We start from the raw sequence: 20,942 nt of genomic DNA, 5'->3' as shown, positions 1-20,942 counted from the left end.
AAAAATACTAATGCAAAAATCATTCAGGTGCAGTAGTAGACTGATAATAGCAAAGAGCTCTCTAAAGTGAGCCCAAGTTGAGGATACTTAGCACAGTCAGAAGTAAGGTCCATATTTGGCTGTCTGTTAAACACCCTTAAATTCTGCTGACAGCTAAGTGAATGTCCCTGTTCTACACTCCTCCTTCAATTAAATGGATTTTGTTACTTGGCGTCATCTTGCCTCCTTGCAGTTAATTGCCTTCTCTTCTAAGAGGAAACTAATGTTACATTATTTTTCTTCCTTCCTTATTCTTTTCATCTCACAGCAATGTTGAACTACAGAATGTGGTGTTAGACTCCAGTGCAGCCATGGGGAGCAATGAACTTCAGGAGAAAGATGCCACTGGAGCCCCTGGCCATGATCTCAGCAATGGAAGCAGCAGCAATTTGGAAGCAGCCAGGCGGCTGGCTAAGCGCCTCTACCATCTGGACAGATTCAAACGCTCTGATGTGGCAAAACATTTGGGTAAAAAGTATGTGCTGTTATGAGGCCTTTGGCCACATTCTGATTGGTACTTCTGAAGGGGTTCACTTTTGAATGATAACCTTTACTTATTTCTTCGCTTTTATTTAGCAATGAATTCAGCAAGCTTGTGGCTGAAGAATATCTTAAATTTTTCGACTTCACAGGCATGACACTGGACTGTTCGCTCAGGTACAGTTCCATTAGTGGACTTTACATTGGGATTATCATAACAGTTATGTTTGCATGTTGTCCTCATTTACATGTTGTGCTTTTTGGATGTAAGAAGATGGAGAACTGTGATGTATTTTGAGGACAGAGCTTTCCTCTTCTGTTTGGCTTGGTGTGCTGCCATACTCTAGTGCTACTGAAGTGGTAGCCATGTGGAGAAGGAAATATTTAGGTGGACCTGCTTAGGAATAGTCCTTGATACAGACAAGCCGTAAAAAAGTGAGAGAAGAAAAGTGTCCAGTTACTCTCGAAACAGGGAACTTGTAGTCTGCCAGGTGCCAGTGAGGAATTACAGTGTTGTTCACAGCTGATCTGCACTGACTTCCTGACTGATGCCTTTTGGAGCTTACCCTGCTTTGCTGCAGTGTACTAAGACCAGGGTTTGGTGTGGCTCAGCAGCTCCCGTCTGTGTCTCCCTGAGGAATCCAGAAATGTGCAAAACAGCAAAAACTTCTACGTGGAAAAAGCTGTAGTGAGTTTGGTAACTGTCGGCGTGGGTGTTTGAAAACTCAGCCCTTCCATTTTCTTTCCTTTTTACACTGGAATCAGACCTCAACAATGATTGTTTTCAGTGCTTTTTTTCTCAGAAGTGAAAACACTGAGTTTGTGTAGCAGTGGCCTGTTAGCACAGTTGCTGGTGTTCTGGTGTTTAAGGGGATTTAATTGAGTTTAACTCATTTGACTGAGGTTCCTTAAGTGGGAATTTTTTTTTTCTAATGGAAATCTAGGCGGAGGTGTGCGTGCCCTTCTTAGGCCCTTTGCAAATGCGTTTCTGGGGATGTGGTGCCATGAGACCATTGCAGATCCAAGGCACCCACAAAGTCCTGCCTGCTGAAGGCGGTGGAGATGGAACATGCCTGCACAGGCATGAATTGCCTGGTCCTGAGGCAGGTGGAGTGGAGCCAAGCTGGAGTACCTGCTCAGCATGGGGTGGGAGCTGCTGGGCAGTGGGAGGTCTGCCGCTTGTTCCAGGTTTTAGTACCGCGAAGTGTGATGCTAAATACACCCTTCTTTCAAATTGTGAAATCCAACACATAATTGCATTGTGCCACATATTTAGGAGGTCTCTGCTCCTTGTAGATACCCTGTTAATAGTAATAGTTACGAGCTTCTCTAAAATGTGCCCAGGCTCTTGTGGGACTGATGACATCTATCTTGCCATTTACTCCTGAAAACTGAGATTTCTGGGCAGGTCCCTTGACCTTACTTTGCTGGGTGGCAAAAACAGCCTTGAGGAGGATTTGTATTGTTTTCTCCCCTTTTTCAAAAACTCCTGCTGTGTTGCCCTGCATGATCATGTTATCAATATATTGCAAGTATTCTTGGACCCCACCCTTTTACCCATTTCTTTTCCAGTTCAGTCTGGATTAGTCCAGGATAAATAGTGAGGTTCTGTTTTCACCCTGGGGGAGTAGGTTCCAGTGTATGTCACACCCCACCAGGTAAAAAACTGAGGCCTGCATCCTGCTGCTGGAGGAAGGAGAAAAACATGTTAGCAATGTTGATGGTGGCACCACTTTGCTGCTTTGGACTCCAGCTCGTACTGAAGTCACAGCATGCTGGGCACAGTGTCACTTGGTGGTGTGACTTCATTCAGGCTGTGATAATCTGTTGGTCTTTGGGCTTACACACTGACCATATAGGACTGTTAAAGGGTGAAAGAGTCTTGCTGACCACTCCCTGGCTCTCCAGTTCATGGGTCATCTCATGGATGGGGGTCACAGAGTCCCAGGTGGTGCAGTATTGTCAATGGTGCAGTGATGTGGTAGTGATTGGTACCTGTTGTTCTTCAACCCTCAGCAGTCCCAAAACAGAGGGGTCCTCTGAGAGACCAGGCAAGCTATTCAGATGTCTTATTTCCTCTGTCTCCACAGCAACTATCCCAAAAATCCTAACAACACCTTTTTGGGTCCTTGGGACCTCTTTCGAGGCAATCTAAGTTAAGGATGCACAGGGCCTCTGGGCCAGTCACAGTGGGGTGTTTTTCATTTCCAGTCATGCTCTCTCCACCTTCCAGTGCAGTCAGCTGTTGAGATCCCCTTGGCACCCCAGAAAGAGATGGATTCTGTCCCCAGATGTCATCTATCCTGATGGCATTGGGGTATATCATGAGGTATTGTGAACTAAAGCCTTACACTCCTGTGTGTCAGATGTGCCAGGGCTCTGGATCTGCACAGTCCAGTAGGTCTGATTGTCCCTTTCTTCTGAAATCTGGCTGGGGCCTCTGTAGTTCTAGTAATAGTACATGTTGCTCACTTGTAAATGTGAACTGGAGGTACCTTCAAGAGAATCAGAAGTAACATCAGCCCTTATATTAAAAATGAACTCTGTCTTGACCAGAACCAGGACAGGAGCACAAAGTAGGCAGGACAGAGAAACCCTGTGAAGATTCACTTGTATCTACTTGTGAATTGAATTATTTGCAATACATTACGTGTGAAATTAAGTTATTGCCAGGCAGATCACACTCTGTGTGGGTGTGAGATTGTTGCAAGTACAACCTGTCTCTGACCTTACATCAGAGAGAAAAAAAATTAAAGTTTGTGCTTTGAGACTAGATAGATGTGAATGTTCCAGCAATATATCCTGTTCCTCTCAGATCTGGTGTTAGTTTCAATCTCATGGGATGTTTAAAAATTGTCTATTAGACCGTCATTCTGTATGTTGTCTTACTTTAGATCCAGAAGTTTTGTGTAGTATTTTCTTAGAAGCATCTTGATAAATGAATGGAGGTCATCTTTGGCTGTGAGATGCATTTTTCTAGTGGGAAGAATAGCAGTGGGGTTAAGAGGAGGGGTGGTCAAGTAAGACAATAGAAGTGAAAGATGTGTTCTCCCTACCTCTCTTCACAGGCTTGCTAGCTATATCCAGTGAGTGTGCCCAAATGTGCACCAGCCCTGCACCTTGGGCTCTCATGAGTTAGAACCTCAGGAGGGCTAAGTTACTCCTCCTGCCATTGAAGCTCAGTGAGAGCTGTTGCTACTCTTCTGCCCTTTTGCTCGGGTGTTCTCCGCAGGTCGGCAGTTCACACTGCTCCCTGACTGCTGTGATCCTGGCCACTCTGATAAGTGACAACACATTTTGTGTTAGCTGTGAGTGCTGTGCACTTGCTTGACTTCACCACCTAAAAGACCTTCTCTGACTTGGGGAGCAGTACTAGTGAAGTTAAAAGGTGCAGGGGTGGTGGACAATTAGAATAGAATAGGGAACATCCTGGATGTCTTACCATGCATAAAAAACACATGTTCCAATTCCTTGCCCAAAAAAAATTAAAAGTAAGAACAGCTTTTTCAAATGGTGGGATTACTTATTATTTTGTATATTCTGTGGCTGAGGCTGGTAGTAATTTAAACCTTCCTTCATTTACTATAATGTTGGAGTTAACTGCACACAGAATGATAGTCCAATTTCCTAGAAAGGCTCCTTGGAACTGAATATGTGCTTACGTACTTCTTACTGTGATGTATGCTTTGCTCTGTGCACTATGTGAAGCAAAAAAAGATTTATTACCTTAATTTCACTTTTTTTCCCCACTCCTCATTTAGGAGTTTCTTTAAAGCCTTTTCACTTATTGGAGAAACTCAGGAACGAGAGAGAGTTTTAATCCACTTCTCCAGCAGATACTACCAGTGCAACCCAAATGCCATTTCTTCTCAAGGTAACTTTGTTTCTGATACTGAAGTCTTTGCTTGCTGCTGTCTTCCTTTCTTTCTCACCTTTAGCAGCGCATACAGTGTATGCCTGTAAAATGAAGTTATGTAGTCACTGTACCACACTTGAGAGACTGTCTCTGGCAAGCATCAAAACCCTCAGCAGGGAAGGTGTTTAGGCCTCCTCAATATAAATCTTCAGTTGTGGCACCTCCAGATTTGTCCTCGGTTGTAGTTTCTGGTCTCGCTGGCCTTGGTGTGTGGGTACTTGTGCTCCAGCTGCACTCATGTGGACAAGAATAGGTCCCGTGTCAGCAGGAGGAGAGGATGTTCACTTTTCATGCTCCATTCAGCGCTTGTGTCTGCATCTACTGGCATCAGGCATGCCAGTTCTTGCCAGTTGTGGGGGTGAATTTTGGGTACTGTATCCAGATCCTGGCATGGTTTCATCTCGACTAGCTAACATCAGAGTGCTCCTCCTTGCCAGTATTTTCAGTCAGTTTGGAAATAAGTGATGGAAACAAACAAGAACATAGATCAAACCTGAGAAAACTGGGACTGCAGAAGAGGACAAACTATCTGTTGGTGTAATTGCTGTGTTCAGCCAGACGTGTTGGCAGAGCCTTGTGGCCCTGTCATTGCAGCACACGGTGATCATACACTGAAGGAGGAGGTTGAAAAAGAAGGCAGTCATGCGTTTAGCTGTACCTTTAGTTTCAAGTGTAAGTGATAAAGATCTGCTACACTTGGAGGTACCGCTGTGCCTCCTTACCCCTTGCTTTGTGACCTACCCCTGTTGCAGTGAGATGATGTTTGGGCACTTCGTAGCTCTTCAGCTTTACTGGCTGTCATACAGGGGAGGGAAAGAGTTGGTAGTAAGAACAGGATCTGCTTCTTTGCTCTCTCTGTCCTCTGCCTATTGCCTTTCTTATTTCAAGACACTGTAGGCAGTCAGGTAGAACCAGTGCATCATGTCCAGAGAGAAATGATGACTTGACTGATGATGTGGGTGCCTTACTCTAGTCCAGGGTGCAAGAGGGAAATTGCAACTTCACACCCGGGGTAAGCATTTAAATATTGCACACTTAACCCAGGATCTCAGTACTATGTGTACTTTGGGCACCACCATTATATACAAAGATAAAGATACAAAGATACAAAGCTATCAGAAAGTGTCCTGAAAACGGATTTGAAGATGGGGAAGGGTCTAGAGGGGAAGCCAGATGAGGAGCCTTGAGATCACATAGTTTGCAGAGCCTGGAGGAGACTGAGGGGAGACCTCATTGCAGTCTACAGCTTCCTCAGGAGGGGTGGAGGAGGGGCAGGCACTCTTCTCTATTGTGACCAGTGACAGGAGCTGAGGGAATGACTTAAAGTTGTGTCATCGGAGGTTTATGTGGGACATTAGAGAGAGGTTCTTCTCCTAGAGGGTGGTTGGGCACTGGAACAGGTACCCCAGGGAAGTGATCACGGCACCAGCCTGACAGAGCTCAAGAAGTGTTTGGACTATGCTCTCAAGCACATGGTATGACTCTTAGGGATATCCTGTGCAGAGACTGGAGTTGAACTCCATGATCCTTGTAGGGTGCCTTCTAAACTTGCTTGGAAAGTTTATTCAAAAGGGCTTAAAGGACTACTACTTTTTCCTGAGGTGGACACAAAGAAGAACTTCACAAAAGTTCCCCAAAAGTTCACAACCAGACTTTCCTAGCAAACCTTAGAAGTTCAGGAATTTGGCAGAATTTTAAACAAACATTCAATCAGAATAAAGCATTTCACAAAGCATTGACTTAGCGAACTTTACTCATCCAACCTCAATTACCCATATTTCAGCAAATGGAAATTAAGAGTAGAAAAGAAGAAAAAGAGACAAAAAGAAAGCGTGAAAACCAAGATTTAGCTACTGGCCTGTATCCTAGTGTGGTTTCAGCTTCCATAAAATCCAAAGACAATAGGGACACAATCACATATCCTGGGGTCTGGTCTGGCTTCCTGTGGCAAGCAACCACAGGGAGCGTTTTTCAGTAATCTGGCCACCCCAGGGTGTGACTGGGGCTCCAGGGCAGGGTGTGGGCCATTGCTTTCAGTGTGCCCGTGATTGGTGGCAGTTCTGGACTAGGGGCTCCAGAGACTGCAGTGTGGAGCAGTACACTATCCCATTTTCTGCAGAGCTGCTCCCCCTATACACACATTTCAGTTGTTTTGAGCCAGTAATCATTTTCTTCAGTCTCTCAGTCCTCCAACTCTATTCTGTGGTTCTGTGAATCTGGCTTATTGCTCAGGGCCTTGGCCGCAGGACCAGCTTAAAAACCCCTGGAGTACTCTCTACTCAACATGGAGCTAAGCAGCATAAATAACTGACTGTGCTTCTCCAAAACTAGGTCTAATTGAGTTCTGAATGAGGGCTGAGCCAGAGGGACAGAAAAACAGGGTACCCTGCTGCACCCACTCTTTACACAAGAAGAAATGTATTTTACTTTTCCCTTTCTGCACTGAAGTAAATGAAGAAGAAGGTCTTGATTCAGACTGTAATATTGGTATTAGCAAGCTGAGAGTGATAGCATGATTTCCTGTCTTGCTTGCCTCATCCATGGGTGCTGCAGGACAGTTTTGACAATTGCTAAGAGATGAAAGAAAGACTGTTGTGGTTTGGCAGCTATGTGGTGACCTCATTGTTCATTTGTTTAATTATGTGTATTTCTTGATAAAACAGATTCTTTTAAAGGGAACAGACTCAATTAGTGTACAAGTCCCAGTTTCAGCTTCTTAAAGGTCCAGATGTGGTTTTGCATGTGACTCTGGTTATTTCTCTTTCTGCAGATGGAGTTCACTGTCTCACGTGTGCCATGATGCTGCTGAACACAGACCTGCATGGCCATGTGAGTCTGCACAGATTTCTGTAGAGTACTCCTATTCACACCATGCTGAGATGGGGTGGTTTGTGGCAGTCCCCGTGCTGGTGGCCGCCTTCTAAAGCCCTGCAGACAGCAAACAGTGAGAAGGCTGCACTCCCAGGCCGTTGTCCTGGGCAGCCCTTTCCAGCATGTCTTGATCAGTCATGTGTAAGCTGGCATTGTGCCAGGTGTTGCCATAATATCTGAGCATACTCCCTGTCCTCAGGCCTGTCTTTCTGGTGTGCTTACCATCCTTCCTGCAGCAGACCCTGACCAGGAAGCCGTGTGTGGGATTGGCTTCCCCTTTACAGTATGTACAAACATGTGGGAAGACAGAATAAAGAGGGACGGACGTGAAGAAGTTTTGGGAAGGTCACAAAAGGAAGGTGATGTTTGCAGGCATTCAGTTGCAGGGGGCAGTTCAGGTGGAAGCAGAGTTTTGCACAGACAAATGAGGGGTGTACTTAGAGCCAAGAGAACGGAGGGGGGATATGGGCATGCTGAGTGGGAGCCCTATCTTCCTTCCCCATGTTCCTTCCCTGAACACCTCTCCCCACTGCTTGCCTGGGTGACATAGTATTCTAGTTGGAGTCCTCTTAGTCACACTGCTGCAAGGTGTCATCAGCCTTAGGATGGGTATTTCTGCACCCATGGTGCAATACATCTGGTATGCAAGGTATTCCCATGCTGATGAGAGTCTTCTTCTTCCCTGGAGTTAGGGTGGTGTGTTTAAAAACACAGGGAGCATGGCATGATAGTGTGCAAAAGCAGTGGCTTCAGCTGAGTGGCTCAGGGGCTTTTCTCTGGCCCTCCACTGCGCTTGCAAGGGCTCTTCCAGAAGGGTGTCCCCGGGGAGCTCTCGCACATTAATGGTGTTGTATTGGGCAGCAGGACATGGAGGCACCCTAGCTCTGTCTTAACAGGCTGCTTAGCCCCTCTGGGGTTGCTGGTGATAAAACCAAGACTTGAGTGTTCACAAGGAGTTCTGAGACCCACCTCCCATTTAACTGAATGCCTTTTTCTGAAGATTGTGGAGGCAGGAGCGGTAGGGAGTTGTGAGGAACTTTTTTCTCTCACTCTTCCCTACTGAAGGGTGTGTCAGTCGAGTGTGAGTGAGGGGTACCGGAATGTGACCCCGTTTGTCTCTTAAGCACACATGGCTTCTCTTGAGCACGCCTGAGTCTTTCTGCACAGGCATCCCACTCCCTGGAGTGGTGAGCAGCCTGGGGCTCCTGCTTTACAGCCTGCCTGGCTTCACAGTCTGGGGAGGAAGACCAAATAGTGGCTGCACATCAGCCTGACAGCCATTCCCACTGCTCCCTGTGATGCTTTAGTGGGCCCTACTGTCTTCAGTAGGTACTGGAATAAACAATCTGGCTCTGACCCATCATTGCTGCTGACTGGTTGTTGCAGTGTATAACTTTGGAGGCTTATCCCACTAGCAGTTAGAAGTGTTTTGTTATGTATACACATCTGTAGTATTTGCCAGACTCCTGCTTGTATTATGTCCATGTGTGGTCGTTGTGTTCCCTCCAACCCCTCTGATTTCCTCTAATTTTGGTCTTCCTCTTACTGCTTTGCATTTTTCCACATAGGTGGTAAGTTTGGTGTTTTTGACTTGGAATGCAGCCCTTGGAGATACGCCTAATTGCCTGTTTCCTAACAAAGATAACGCTTTGCCCCATCCTTACCAGGATTCTGCTAGAGCAGGAAGCAAATGAGTCACTGGGCTTGTCTATACACTAAGCTCTATTTGTTACTGACATACTGATTATGAGCACAGACACTTCTATTTCACAATCAGCTCAACTGCTTGTAGGGCTGTAATGCAGCTGCTCTGCCTCCAGCTCACACTTACCTTTAACTCCTGTAGACAAACTCTTACTTATCCCCTTTATTTTCCCTGTCTTGCCGCACTTATATTTGTAACTAAACAGTTTTTGCTAGGTGTGTCTTGGAAATGCATGCTTGCTTCTCTGCACAGAGGTCATGGCCCACAGTGGTGCTAGAAAGTTTTGAGGTATCTCTAGACCACCAGGCATATCTTCTGGAACCTCTGTGGCACTGGATGGAGATGTTAGCTTTGGTCCTGCAGCAAAACAACCGTTTGTCTGCAATGCCACATTGCTATTGGCTTTGGTCAGCATGGGGAAGCTGCAAACTGCTGCGTGGAGGAAATAAAAGTAGGCTGAAATTGCAGGAAAAAAGGAAAGTACTTGTAAGTCTGCTAGACCAGCTCCAGCCTGCACCTGAAGACTGAAGTTATGAGCTGTGTTCTATAAGCTTTGCAACCACAGAGCCACGGTGACAGCCTGTGTGTGTTGTCAGGAGCTGTCCTGTTGTGGGAAGCCATGTATTGTTCCAGAGTTACTGCTTACTTTCTCTGTGGGTTTGTGCTGGCTGCAGGCTATGGGATCTTCCTTATTGGCTAGGTGAGGCTGATGGCCAAGATTCAGTGGTTTTCCTGATCACACATTATGGAAGGTAAATAGAGGATATGCACTTTAACATTGAATGACCTGTATTACCAACTGGTGCCCTTCCTTGGGCTCCAGTCCTGTGTTAATTTGGGGTCCTGCTCCTAGCCAAAGACAAAGCTCACACAGAGTTCTTTTGCTGTATTTCTACAGACAAAGCGTGCCTGACAGTGGAAAAGTCTTCACTTCCCTCTTCCTGCTGACGGTGGTGCTATCCTCAAAGATACCATGACCATGACAGAGCCCTATTTTTCCCTCTGTCTATACCACGTTTCACAGCTCATCTCAGGCTGCTTTACTTTCCTCAGATGTCTTTGGTGTCCTTTCTCATCAATACAGTGTTGTAATCATTGCCCACTCACAAGGTTCTCCATATGCTAAGCAGGAGCCTTCTCGCACCTGCTACAGACTTCTCACCAAGTGTGGACACCTCCTCTGGGGGTGATGGAGGCGGGAATTCAAGAGTAGTTTAGGGCAGCCTCAAAACTCTGGCTATAGTTTGGCTCCTACACAGCCAAACTGTTTCTTTGCATTTGTGTCTTATTTGGGCAACTTTCAATCTGAGGCTTAAACAGGAAGAGAGAAAAGAGAGCGAGCCTATAGAAATGTCAGAGCAGCCTCAGCCTGTGGGTCAGAAAAGGTAATGGCCACACCTGGGCATCACACTCCAACTCAGGCCAGTTGCCAGTGAAAGGGAGCATTGGAAATTGTAAGAGAAGGGTCTGGAAAGGGCCTCAGTCATGTGTTTCCTTGTGCCTCACAGCAGATTTAAGTAGAGGTTTTCCGTCAGAGAATGGTAGAGCTTCTGGAGACATGGGGATATAAGGCACTTTGCAAATACCAGAGATCTTCACCATTGTCCTCTTCATAACCCTCAGTGTTAAGCTGGGGTTTTTTTGGGGGGGTATTTGTGGGCCTTTGGGTGCAAAAGTACTTTCCCTTTGCTAGTTATATGCATACAAGGATGCTCATCTATGAGTAATCTCATGAATGCTTTCTTAGTGCTGCCTGCCTTGGGCTTAAAGGAGACCAGGAAAATGCATTTAATCTGATATTGCTCATTCCTGTCGTTTTGGAAAGCAGCAAGAATATGATGTTGTGTTTCTCTGACACTCTTCAGAACATTGGGAAAAAGATGACCTGCCAAGAGTTTGTTGCTAACCTCCAGGGGATGAACAGTGGCAAAGACTTCCCGAGAGGGCTCTTGAAGGTAAGGAATTAACTGCAGAACATGGGTTTCGTTTTTACTGAAAGATGGTTCAAAACAAAACACCTGTCTTGCATTTTCTGAATCTTAATTGTCAAACATGGCAAGTGATGGGCACGTTTCTCTGCCCTGAACATACATAATATATATAGTGTTTATTCTCTTGTTTTCCCGCTTGCCTTCACTTCATAGTGAAGGAGACTCTGCAGCACAGAGGGGCGAAACTGAGCTGCAGCAGGTCTTGCCCCAGAGCTGTGTGCCTTATAAACTCACGTGGTCATGCCATCCCTAAGTGCTGTCTCCTGATTACAGTAGACAGAAGCAGCCAGTTGGCTCTGAATGCAAATACATAAAGGCTAAGGCTGATCTCTCTGTACAATCTGAAAGGCGTGTGTGTTTTTTCATCAAAGGTGCTTTGGGGTATTCACATTAGAGCTGGAGATGCAATTTCAGATTATAATGTGCTGTCTGGCAAAGACTGCATTGCTTCAGCTTTTGTTCATTAACTTTGTGCCAGGAGTTAAATCCGAAGAATGGGGGAAGAGGCTGAGCAGGACAAACCTTGTTTTATTGTCAGTAATAATGAAAATGTTTCACTTCTTTTTTGTCTGATTGCTAGCATGAAACAGCACTTTGTTTAAATGAAGACAGGTACGCATACACTGGAGTTGATAATTTATTTATTTTTTTGTATTGGAAATAAAAATAAGAGACTGCCGCATCTGAGAGGTGACCCAATGCCTACAGAGGCAAACCAAATGAGTTGCCATCTCTTCTGAGAGTTTTGTTTTTAGGACCATTGTGAAATATAGATGTACCTGCATAGTTGAATGCAGCAGAGTTTGTCTTCTAGTGCTGGTAATTTCTTAATTTTCTTCAGGGAGCTTTTTGTTGGGCCCTCCTGCGTCAGTTCTTACTAAGCAATTGGGAATATAAATGCAGCCCCCCTTTATTTTAGATTTAATGTCTTTAATTTTTGAGTCTGTGTATCTGTCAGCAGCCACACTTAAATTATTTTTTCCCGTAAGGAATCTCATTTCTCAGTTTTCCATAAAGGGATGTATTGAGATTAATTTGCAGACTAATTACAGCCCTTACCGAATAAATACATCTCCAGATTGTGTTTAAATAACCTGAGTGTACTGACAAGAGACTTCCACTGGTGTTCACCTGCTGTTTGTTTTCCTGCTGACAGAATTATGCAGCTAGAGCTGTACCTTGGTGTTTAGTGCTCACCTGCTAATGCTAGGGATGTCTTCATTCTTCACCCAAAGGAAATACCAGGGCTCAGGAGTTTTTGGACGTTGACAGATGGAAGAAGTTTGGTGTTGGTGTCCCACTTTGCTTAAGGCTTTCTGCCCTTTTCTGTGTGCTGCCTTGATGTCTTGGGGACAGAGGTGGTGCCCACCTTTGGTTTCTCATCTGACTTGTCTGACGATTTGATGAACTGACCTTTGTTCTTTACTTCGTCAGTGGAGGGAAGTGAGTATGAGTGATTGTGCTACTGTGTTCACAGCAGCCATGCTGCCACTAAATGTGCAATTGCAAAGACTTAGCGGAAATTAATTTTTGCGTTAGTCTCAATGAATTACATTCACAGCACCCTGCTTCAGCACAGCACCAAAGTGCACGTGGCTTGCTGCTGCATTAGCTGTGTAGCCACTAAGCATGGGTGATGTGGTGAGCCTTCTCCCTGCATCCTTGCCCTGGGCGAGGAAGAGCAGTTTCCACAGGGTGGCAGTGTGTCCCTGTGGGAGCGAGGTCCTGAGCACACGCTGGTGACTAATGCAGACCTGTGGCAAAGCGAGTGGGCTTTTCTGCCTCTGCAGCCTCCCTGTGTTATCCTCGTGGCCCTGCTGCACCCTTGTATGAAGCTCTGCAACTCTGCTGAGCCCCAGAGCAAAGCTGAGCCGTGCTGGAGCGAAGGAAGGCCAGGGAGAGCTGAGTGTTTATCCAGGACTTGTGAAGCTCTATGCAGCATTTATTGTGGGTCCGGTTCCCAGAGTCGGGGTTGCAAATATGAATGCTTGGGCTATCCAGGACAGCTGGCTGACAGGCATCAGTCAAACATTGCCTTCAGTCAATCCGTTCACCCCGAGTGTAGAGTATGGCCTTGAGTGTTTTGTCTGGATAGGAAAATAGCTCATCAAGGGCCAGACATAAACACCTGAGGAGGTACACACTTTTGTGTGATCAGCCTCAGAAAACTTGGGGCATTCGATCAAGTTACTCCTTTTTTCCACCTCTGTGGGGGAGCTGTCTCTATGTTTTATTAAGTTTTTTTCTGACAATGAGAACACTTTTGCTACAAACCATAAGGCCTTCATGGTCTGATTCTCTGTGTGTCACTAGTTGTGCTTTGGTTTCACTCTGGTTTGAAAGTAGAGGTGGGAAATGCTAATGTGATCTTGCTCACTTTGTGTCTTGCTATCTGTTCATTTAACATTGCAAAAGGTTTTGCTTTTGTCCACCCATCTGCACAAAGATTCATTGCCTTTCCTTTTTCCTCACTTCTTTAGTTGGATCTGAGGTTGCTTTTAAAGTTAGGACCCATAAAGACAAATGCACCAAACTGTGATTTAAAGTGTGTTTCTCCCTATGGGGTCTGCTTGTAGTATTCATGTACTCACCACATATATATACGTAGAAGGGGAAGTCATGGCTAGGATCTCCCTCCTTGGAAAGAAATAAAAATCAGTCTGACATTTTTGCAGTGTCAAGACCCTCATGATTACAGTGTAGGAGTGGCTTCTTTCTCACATGCTCAGACCAGCTTTAATTTGCTGTAGCGATACCATCTTCACAGTGATGTGCTAGGAAATTGTACTGTGTGACTGTAGCCTTCTTCAAAGCTGGGCTTCACAAGATTTTCTGGAATGAGGAGGAGATTGGCTTGGAAAGAGCCTAATTTTGGCCATACGTTCTCACTTCAATTCCTAAGGGCATTGTAGTCCCCATAAATAAAGTGCTGGTATGGTGCTGGCCACATTTTCCTCTTGTCAGTTTGAGACAAGGTATGTGGGATTCCACTCCAGGAAGGTGGCAGAAACAGGTCCTTTCCTATGTAAGGAGAGAAAATGTCTTCTGTGGTCCACAGAGAGCCTGCAAGAAGGCATCACTGAGGAAATGGATCCCTCCCTGCTTTTGTTAGGCAGTGTTCTGGGAGGGGTACTCTGTTGTTAGGCTGTGTGCAAAGTACCACCTGTCCTGCATAAGTAAATGTCCTCTGCATTTACTGTGTCTGGGACACCTCATTCATGGAATCAGGGGCATCAGCCAACCTGTGACATGGGCTGACTGGTAGTGGTGCTGCCCCATGACACGAACACTGGATGTGGGGAAGTCATACCTGGCTGTGTGTCTTTTGGCAGGAGGTAGCTCTTCACTGACCTGTTATATCATCTGGGAACCTCCATCATGCTGAGGTACCTGGGATGCTCTACAGGGACTTGGCTAGACTCATCCTGTCAGGGGCTGCTGATGAAGATAAGATGCCAATCCTGCATAAAAGATCTGCTTTTTCTCAAAGGCAGTTTTTTTGGGGGGCCTTGTCTCCTGCAGAAGCACTGTACTGAAGTGACCAAATTAACTTGGAGTTGCTCGTGCTGAACTCTACTGAAGAACCAGTCCCCCTTAATTTCCTAAATGATCCGAATTCTTGATTACAATTCCTGGGATGTGCAATTTCCTGTAGATGCTGCAAAGTAGGGTTTATCTCACATTGCTGTCAGTTCCATGCACTTTAATTAAGGGGTTTTTTTGCCACTGTCTTTCTTTCTGCCTCCTCTCTCTCTCCCTCTTTTTTTAATTCCCTTTTAAAGCCCTCCAAAGCAAACACTCAATATGAAGAGAATTACTGGCATCTTACTTCATCCATTCCAATCATTTCAGGTATTTAGCGGAGAGAATGAGCATCAGGTGGCTAACGTCTCCCTGCACAGCCTCAGCCCCCCTTTGTGGAGAGGAACTCACACTAATTGGACTGCTGTGTGCCCCCTAAGTGCTCTCATCAGTCTCTCTCTTCATCCTTTTCATGGCTTTTTGGCAAGAAATTTCCACCTTCGAGGGAAACCTGATGAAGGCGATGAGATGAAAGCATGTGACAGCATGCCAGGATGGCCCGAGAGGACCCCACTGACTGCTGTAACACCCTGCAGTAGTGGGCAGAGGAGGCAGAGGGCCGAGTGTCTTGGCTCCACTGAATAAGACAGAACTCTGCCTCCTTGTTTCTTTCCCAAAATGTTTCTGTTGGAAATAGTGGTTTTGGGCCATTTCTCATCTGTATGAAGTAGAAGATCTGTTACGGAAGGCCCCTTTCACCTGCTAGGAAACAACAGAGTCTAATCTGGCAGCATAAAAGTCAGGGAATGCAGGATGAAATCATTAAACCTTGTCTTAAACAGTTGTTTGTGAAAGCATACTTTCACTCTCAGAGGAGCCACAGATCCATAGTGACTCTTGGGAACGCCTGGCTTGTCTTCACTATTCTCCGTCCTTGCTGAGAACCTTCCTACCACGATAACCTTTGTTTCCTTCAACTTGGAGTTTTTTGGGTGTTGTCATTTGTCCTATTAAAGAGCAATAACCGTTTAAAGCATGCCTTAGCAGAGCTGAGAGTTGGACCAAGTTATGATGGTGTGTGTATCGCTTTGTGTCTCTTGAATTACAGAGATTCCTGACATCTTCTTGCCCTGTTGAAATGCAAATATACTTTCTTTTTGCATTTCAGGAACTTAGCTCAGTGCATATAAAAAGAAAAATCTGTAATCTATGTATTTTTTCTCCAGTCAAATAAACCCAGATATTGAGTTGAGGGAAGCCTCGTAATGGGAAAAGCCTAATACCAACTGTGTCTCTGAGCAGGGGAAGCAGAACTTCAAACAAGGCTTAAAACATAAAATTTTTTGAAGGTGATTTAAGGATTAGGATTACTCTGCATAGTCTAGGGGTGGTACGAGGGATTGCTAATTTTACTAGGAAGCAGGCTGGATTTCAGGATGGACCTGTTCTGCTTTGACAATGTGCATTTCTCAGAATTATTTTTGCTCCTTCAACCTTTCACCTCTTTACTTTCCTATTGTTATTCAAAAGATCTCACCTAGCTTACCAGGCTTTTGTGTCAGCAAGGACTGAAACCCAAGCAGAGTCAGCTAAGAATTTCCATTGCTACTGGCTGCAATTACATGGCTCAATACCAGCCTCATAATGAGCATTTGGGGGGTTAATTTTCATCTGTGGAGGCAAGCTATATGTAGTGTCTTGTCCAGGTTGATCAGACAAGGAAATTATTTGATGTTTGGCTTCTCCAGCCTGTCAGCCAAGGTCATCACTTGTCTCCTACTGTAACTGAAATGCATAGCAGGTCTCAAGGATGAATGTCAGCTGTCAGGTGTGGAGGATACAGGCTGGTAATCTCCAGGAATGATGCACTCTGCCACTTTAAAAGAGGAATTTTGGGCTCTTTGCAGACTGGGAATTCTCTAATACAATGTCACACATACATTTTGGTCCCTATGACATATTACTCCCACCTCCATGTAGGTAGAAAACAAATTCTGAAAAACATTCTTTGATCTTCCACCCACTGATTTGCTTGAAATTTAAGTTCTGTGCTGCATCTCAAGGGAAGGAGGAGTAGGAATATAATTTATACCATATTAAAAAAAAAAAAAAAAAAAAAAAAAAAAAAAAAAAGGAAGAACATTCCTCCACCAGCTTTAAGATTGCTGCTGTATAAATGGTTAATATTTCTTCCTTCTGTTTGTTGCCACACTTCAAATAGCGTTGGACTGTTCTCTCTCAGACCCAGTTACACTGTTTTCTTTCAAACAAGAGTATTAGGCTGCTCCTTAAATTCAGATTTTTTTTTTCTGTTTCCTGTGAGGTTAAAGAAAATATTTAGTTTTCTTCTGAGGTCACACTTTCTTGGATGATTAAGTATTCACAAGATCCTTGTGCAAATATGGGACAAATCCAAAGCACCAGTTTTCTTCCTTTTGACAGATGGGTTCTGGAAGGTGTCAAAAGAGGTAGGAAGGATTTCACCTGCTTTTTGGGCAAGGCAGCTGGACATGACTCCATAGGTAGATGGAATTGTGGAGGAAAGGGATGTGAAGGGCTATGCCTATTTTTTCTCCTTCCATAGTGCAATGCCCACAGCCACAGGTGATACCCACTTGAAACCTGTGATGGTCTTAGAATGGCCTCAATTTCCTTGCTCCCCCTCTCTTCTCCCACTTCTCCCTATTGTGCCCCTTCCTTTTGCCCTCTTCCTTCCTTCTTCCACTTCCTTGTCCTCCCCTTCCTTTTCCTCTTTTCCTTTTGTTGATTTGTTGTGTTTGCTATTTGAGTCAGAGAGAAGCTTTGGAGGGTGGTTGTTTTTTTTTTTCTTTTTTTTTTTTTTTAATGCAGATCTTTAGGGTGAGGGGTTTATTTCAATGGTGTTGACTCGAAACGTGCACTTCAGGGACAGTGGCAGAGATTGTTTGCAGCTGATCTGAGATTGTTTTATATCACTTCTTTAATCACTTTCCTCTGGGTTTTTATCACACAAATGCAGAATTTTAGGGTTTTGATGTTTCCATGGATTTGTTCGAAGTGCTGCTGTTTTCTGTAGCTACATTTGTGAACTTTAACTTAAGGAATTTGGGGGTCTGTGTTAGTCTGCCTACCACATGGCTCACTTAGTTTCTGTGAGCTCTATTGATAATAGATGATAATTCCTAAAAGGAGGAATTCAAGAAGAGGAACTTTTCCCCTTGGATACTATAGTTCTTTCCTAGGAAGTACAACAGCTAGTCCATCAAACAGCTGTTTTCAGATCTGCTGCAAGGAATATGAAGATGGCTGAAGTCATCTCTTCACTTGCAGTGCTGGTCAGGATAACAGGGTGCATGATTTCTTTCCATCCCTGTTATTATCCAATGGCTTGTTTTCATTGAACCTGTGATCTCCTGTCATTCTCAGCAGGGCACCTACCTTAGGAATGGGTTTTTTTGGCACAAGATGCAGTGTGGATCCCAGAGGTACAGTGATACCAGGATTTGTTTGATCTTCCACCAGTCGTTGTGGTTTTGTCATTCTGCTCACTTCTAGGTGCTTATTGATGTAAAAAGTCAGTTGTAAAGACTTGTGCTGGGACCATGAGCTGCTGGTTGTGGATGTTCTTTTAGCCTTTTTCTCATGTAACCTAAACCAGAGATAGTTCAGTTGCCCTCATGCAGTCATCCATCATTTTCCCACCATTCCAGCTGTTACCCTGCTAGGATTCCTGTTGAATGTGCATGTAGAAAAAAATGAAGTGGCTGCTTTAGTATTTCTGCTGTTCACAGGAGACACTTAGATTTAATTTGGATTGTCAGCTCCCCCTAGTCAGCAGACCTCAAATTGTTATCTTAATATTACAGGAGTTTTACTGTTGTTCAGTTTTAAGCTCTAGTTATGTAGCCATTGTGTAAGAGTAGCTTATCTGTCAGAATTAACCTTCCTCTTCCTTCCTGTTTTGGGGAGAAGGAAAAGAAAATGAAAGAAGGAAAGATGAAGGATGAAAGAAAGACTTAATGTTGTTTATTTAACAAACAGAATTTAATGGCAGCATTGAATAGTTTTGCCTTTCTGTGCTACGCAAGTACGTTACTGGCTTTTGAGGGTATATTTTAAGTAATCGATATGCATGTGTTTATGTATTTTGTCAGCCTGTGTTGTTTGTATTTGTCATTGACATCAGGCTTAAGTGATACTTATGTGTCTTAGTTTAAAGACATTGGAATTCTTTAGGTGCAGTAATGTGGTCCTTAGGTTTGTACCCCAAAAGCCAGTATTGAATTTTACTTGAAATTGTGCTGGTTTTCGTCTTGTGTTGTTGATTTGCTGAACAATGTTAGGGAGACCAAGCAAGGACTGAGTACGTTTTGCCTCCCAGGGAAACTTGACTGGTGGGAGGAACAGATGGGAAGGAGCTTATTTCAGGGTAAATTGGAACAGCTGCCCATTTTCTTTATGGATTATGGGGTCTGACATAGTGCCTTGTGACAAGAGAAAAGCTTTTGTATGGATTTAGAAGAATGAGACAGAAGAAATAATAGAGACTGGTTTTCTGCTCTGGTATCTGTTTTGACTCAAAGTCTAAAATTTTCCTGCTGGTTTATGGTTTATTCCTTAGAGGAACTGATAGGGGCCGTCTCTATATAGGCTCACAGTCCTTTTGGCCACCCCAGTGGTGTCACTGACTAAAAGAATATTTACATTCTGCCTCTTTCCTACCACCTCTTTGCTGACCTCTGTACGAGAGGGTGCTTGACACACTGGGAAGGTCCCCATGGTATGGTCAGCTCTGATTTTTCTGATACTGCGCAGCTATTTCAGTCCCTTTTAAAAAGTATCTCTTCTGTCCCTCTGTTTATGTTAACAAAACACTTTTGCCTCAGAAATCCCTGTTGCTCAGTTACAGACATAAATCAATCCTGTGTGCATATGATTTTCTAAAATGGTGGGTCTTTTCTAATGTCGAAGCATGGTCTTTCCCCAGAATAACAGTCAGTGTGTACACGGAATACTGGTTCAGTCAGGAGTACAAGATTTTATTATCACTTGCAGATGAAAATCAGGGGCACTGGTGAAATCTAAACTGAATCTCCAATCTGAAGATATTTAAGGCTTCAAATGCATTGTCTCAGGATCTTTGGGAGAGTGTGAGCTGAGAAGTGTTTTCCATACTCAATAGAGGAAAAAAAAGAAGAAAGAACATTCTGTCATCCTTGGAGTTTTGAACTGCTGCAGAAACAGACTTGTTCCTGTCTTACCTGAGGATCTGCTAACTTCAGCTCAGAGAATGCTAGATGAACTGCTGCAATTAGGCAACAGTGATGGTGCTGTGGGCAACAGAAGAGAAATATTGCTTTGATTCACTCTAGCTTGTGTTTAATAATAAAATTGCTCTGTGTAATTGACACTGGCCTAGGTCTGTGTGTGATATTTAGGGAGTATAATTATTTCAGATGTGTTGAGGGTGCTTGGGGAGTTTGCCTTATAAATCTGAGAGCAAGAATAATCTGCTAGGCAGGGGACTGCTAGGATAGAGAGTGATTTGTGGCCATTTACGTAGCACCTGTCAGGACCTGCTGCTTAGCTCATCTGGAGCAGTTTGACTGCAGTGCAAATTTCCTCTAAGAAGAGATTTTCTTTGAAAAGCTTTCCCACAAGCAGTGGGAAACCTTTTTTGCTAAGTGGCAGAAGTAACTCAGAGCATGATTACTGCCAGAGAAAAAGGTTCCTTTTGGTTATCCTCTAGCAATGACGGGTTTGTGTATAAAAGGTGCACATTTGGGATTTGATCTTAATGTGTAGGAATAGGCTTGCTAGATCTGACTGTTGTGGAAATGAAAATGTGTTTTTCTTGTTGACCGGAAGGGAAGATATCTGTGCCTCAAGCAGGATGGAGGCACAGTCTGTGAGGAATCAGAAGTTTCCCACCCCAGGGACAGTTTTTGTGTTGGTATTTAGGTAATCTGTTCCCTGTTCCACTGACGGTTGTCCTTCAGCAGGGTCAACACCTATTCCAGTCTGTTGGAAGGATATGCACCTTGTAGCATCCTTGGGGGCAACATGAGCAAAGGGTTAATGCTGTCAGAAAGACTACTGCATGTTGGGGAGACAGCAGCATGTTTTATGAGCAAAAATGCACCTAGGACCATCATGTGACTGTCTAGCCATTTGCCCTGTAAGGGTGTAAATTCCTGATTGCAAGAGGCTGGGAAGATGTAACCAGGGGAAAAGTCCACTCAGTTCATATGCAGCCTATTTACCCCTGGGTGCCCTTGAGTGCATGACGTGGGGTAAACAAGCTCTCACTTTGCTTTCACATGGCTTGGCAGACATGGTACGGGACTCAGGTGTGAATGGAGACTGGAGCCTCTTCACCCAGCTATTGGCTGCCTGGTGTATATCAGCACAGGACATTCACCTTAGCATGCCAAGCAGC

The 20,942-nt window shown here is 44.5% G+C and overlaps 1 protein-coding gene across 4 annotated transcripts in view; it reads left to right on the top strand.

Moving 5' to 3' along the window:
- The window catches only part of PSD3 (pleckstrin and Sec7 domain containing 3), a 110,427-nt gene that overhangs the window by 40,654 nt on the left and 48,831 nt on the right, over positions 1 to 20,942 (top strand). For all 4 annotated transcript variants that reach the window (XM_066181607.1, XM_066181608.1, XM_066181609.1 and 1 more), the window contains 5 exons: positions 308 to 514; positions 616 to 696; positions 4,281 to 4,393; positions 7,206 to 7,264; positions 10,877 to 10,966. In XM_066181607.1, the coding sequence (XP_066037704.1) occupies positions 308 to 514; positions 616 to 696; positions 4,281 to 4,393; positions 7,206 to 7,264; positions 10,877 to 10,966 (550 nt within the window). The remainder of the gene's footprint in view (positions 1 to 307; positions 515 to 615; positions 697 to 4,280; positions 4,394 to 7,205; positions 7,265 to 10,876; positions 10,967 to 20,942) is intronic.

This window comes from Chamaea fasciata, unplaced genomic scaffold (assembly GCF_029207755.1).
Source record: "Chamaea fasciata isolate MVZ Bird 193981 ecotype frontalis unplaced genomic scaffold, bChaFas1.0.hap1 SCAF_4, whole genome shotgun sequence".
Classification (NCBI taxonomy): Eukaryota; Metazoa; Chordata; class Aves; order Passeriformes; family Sylviidae; genus Chamaea; species Chamaea fasciata.
Note: the sequence above shows the minus strand (reverse complement) of the source record. Positions and strands in the feature narration are given on the sequence as shown.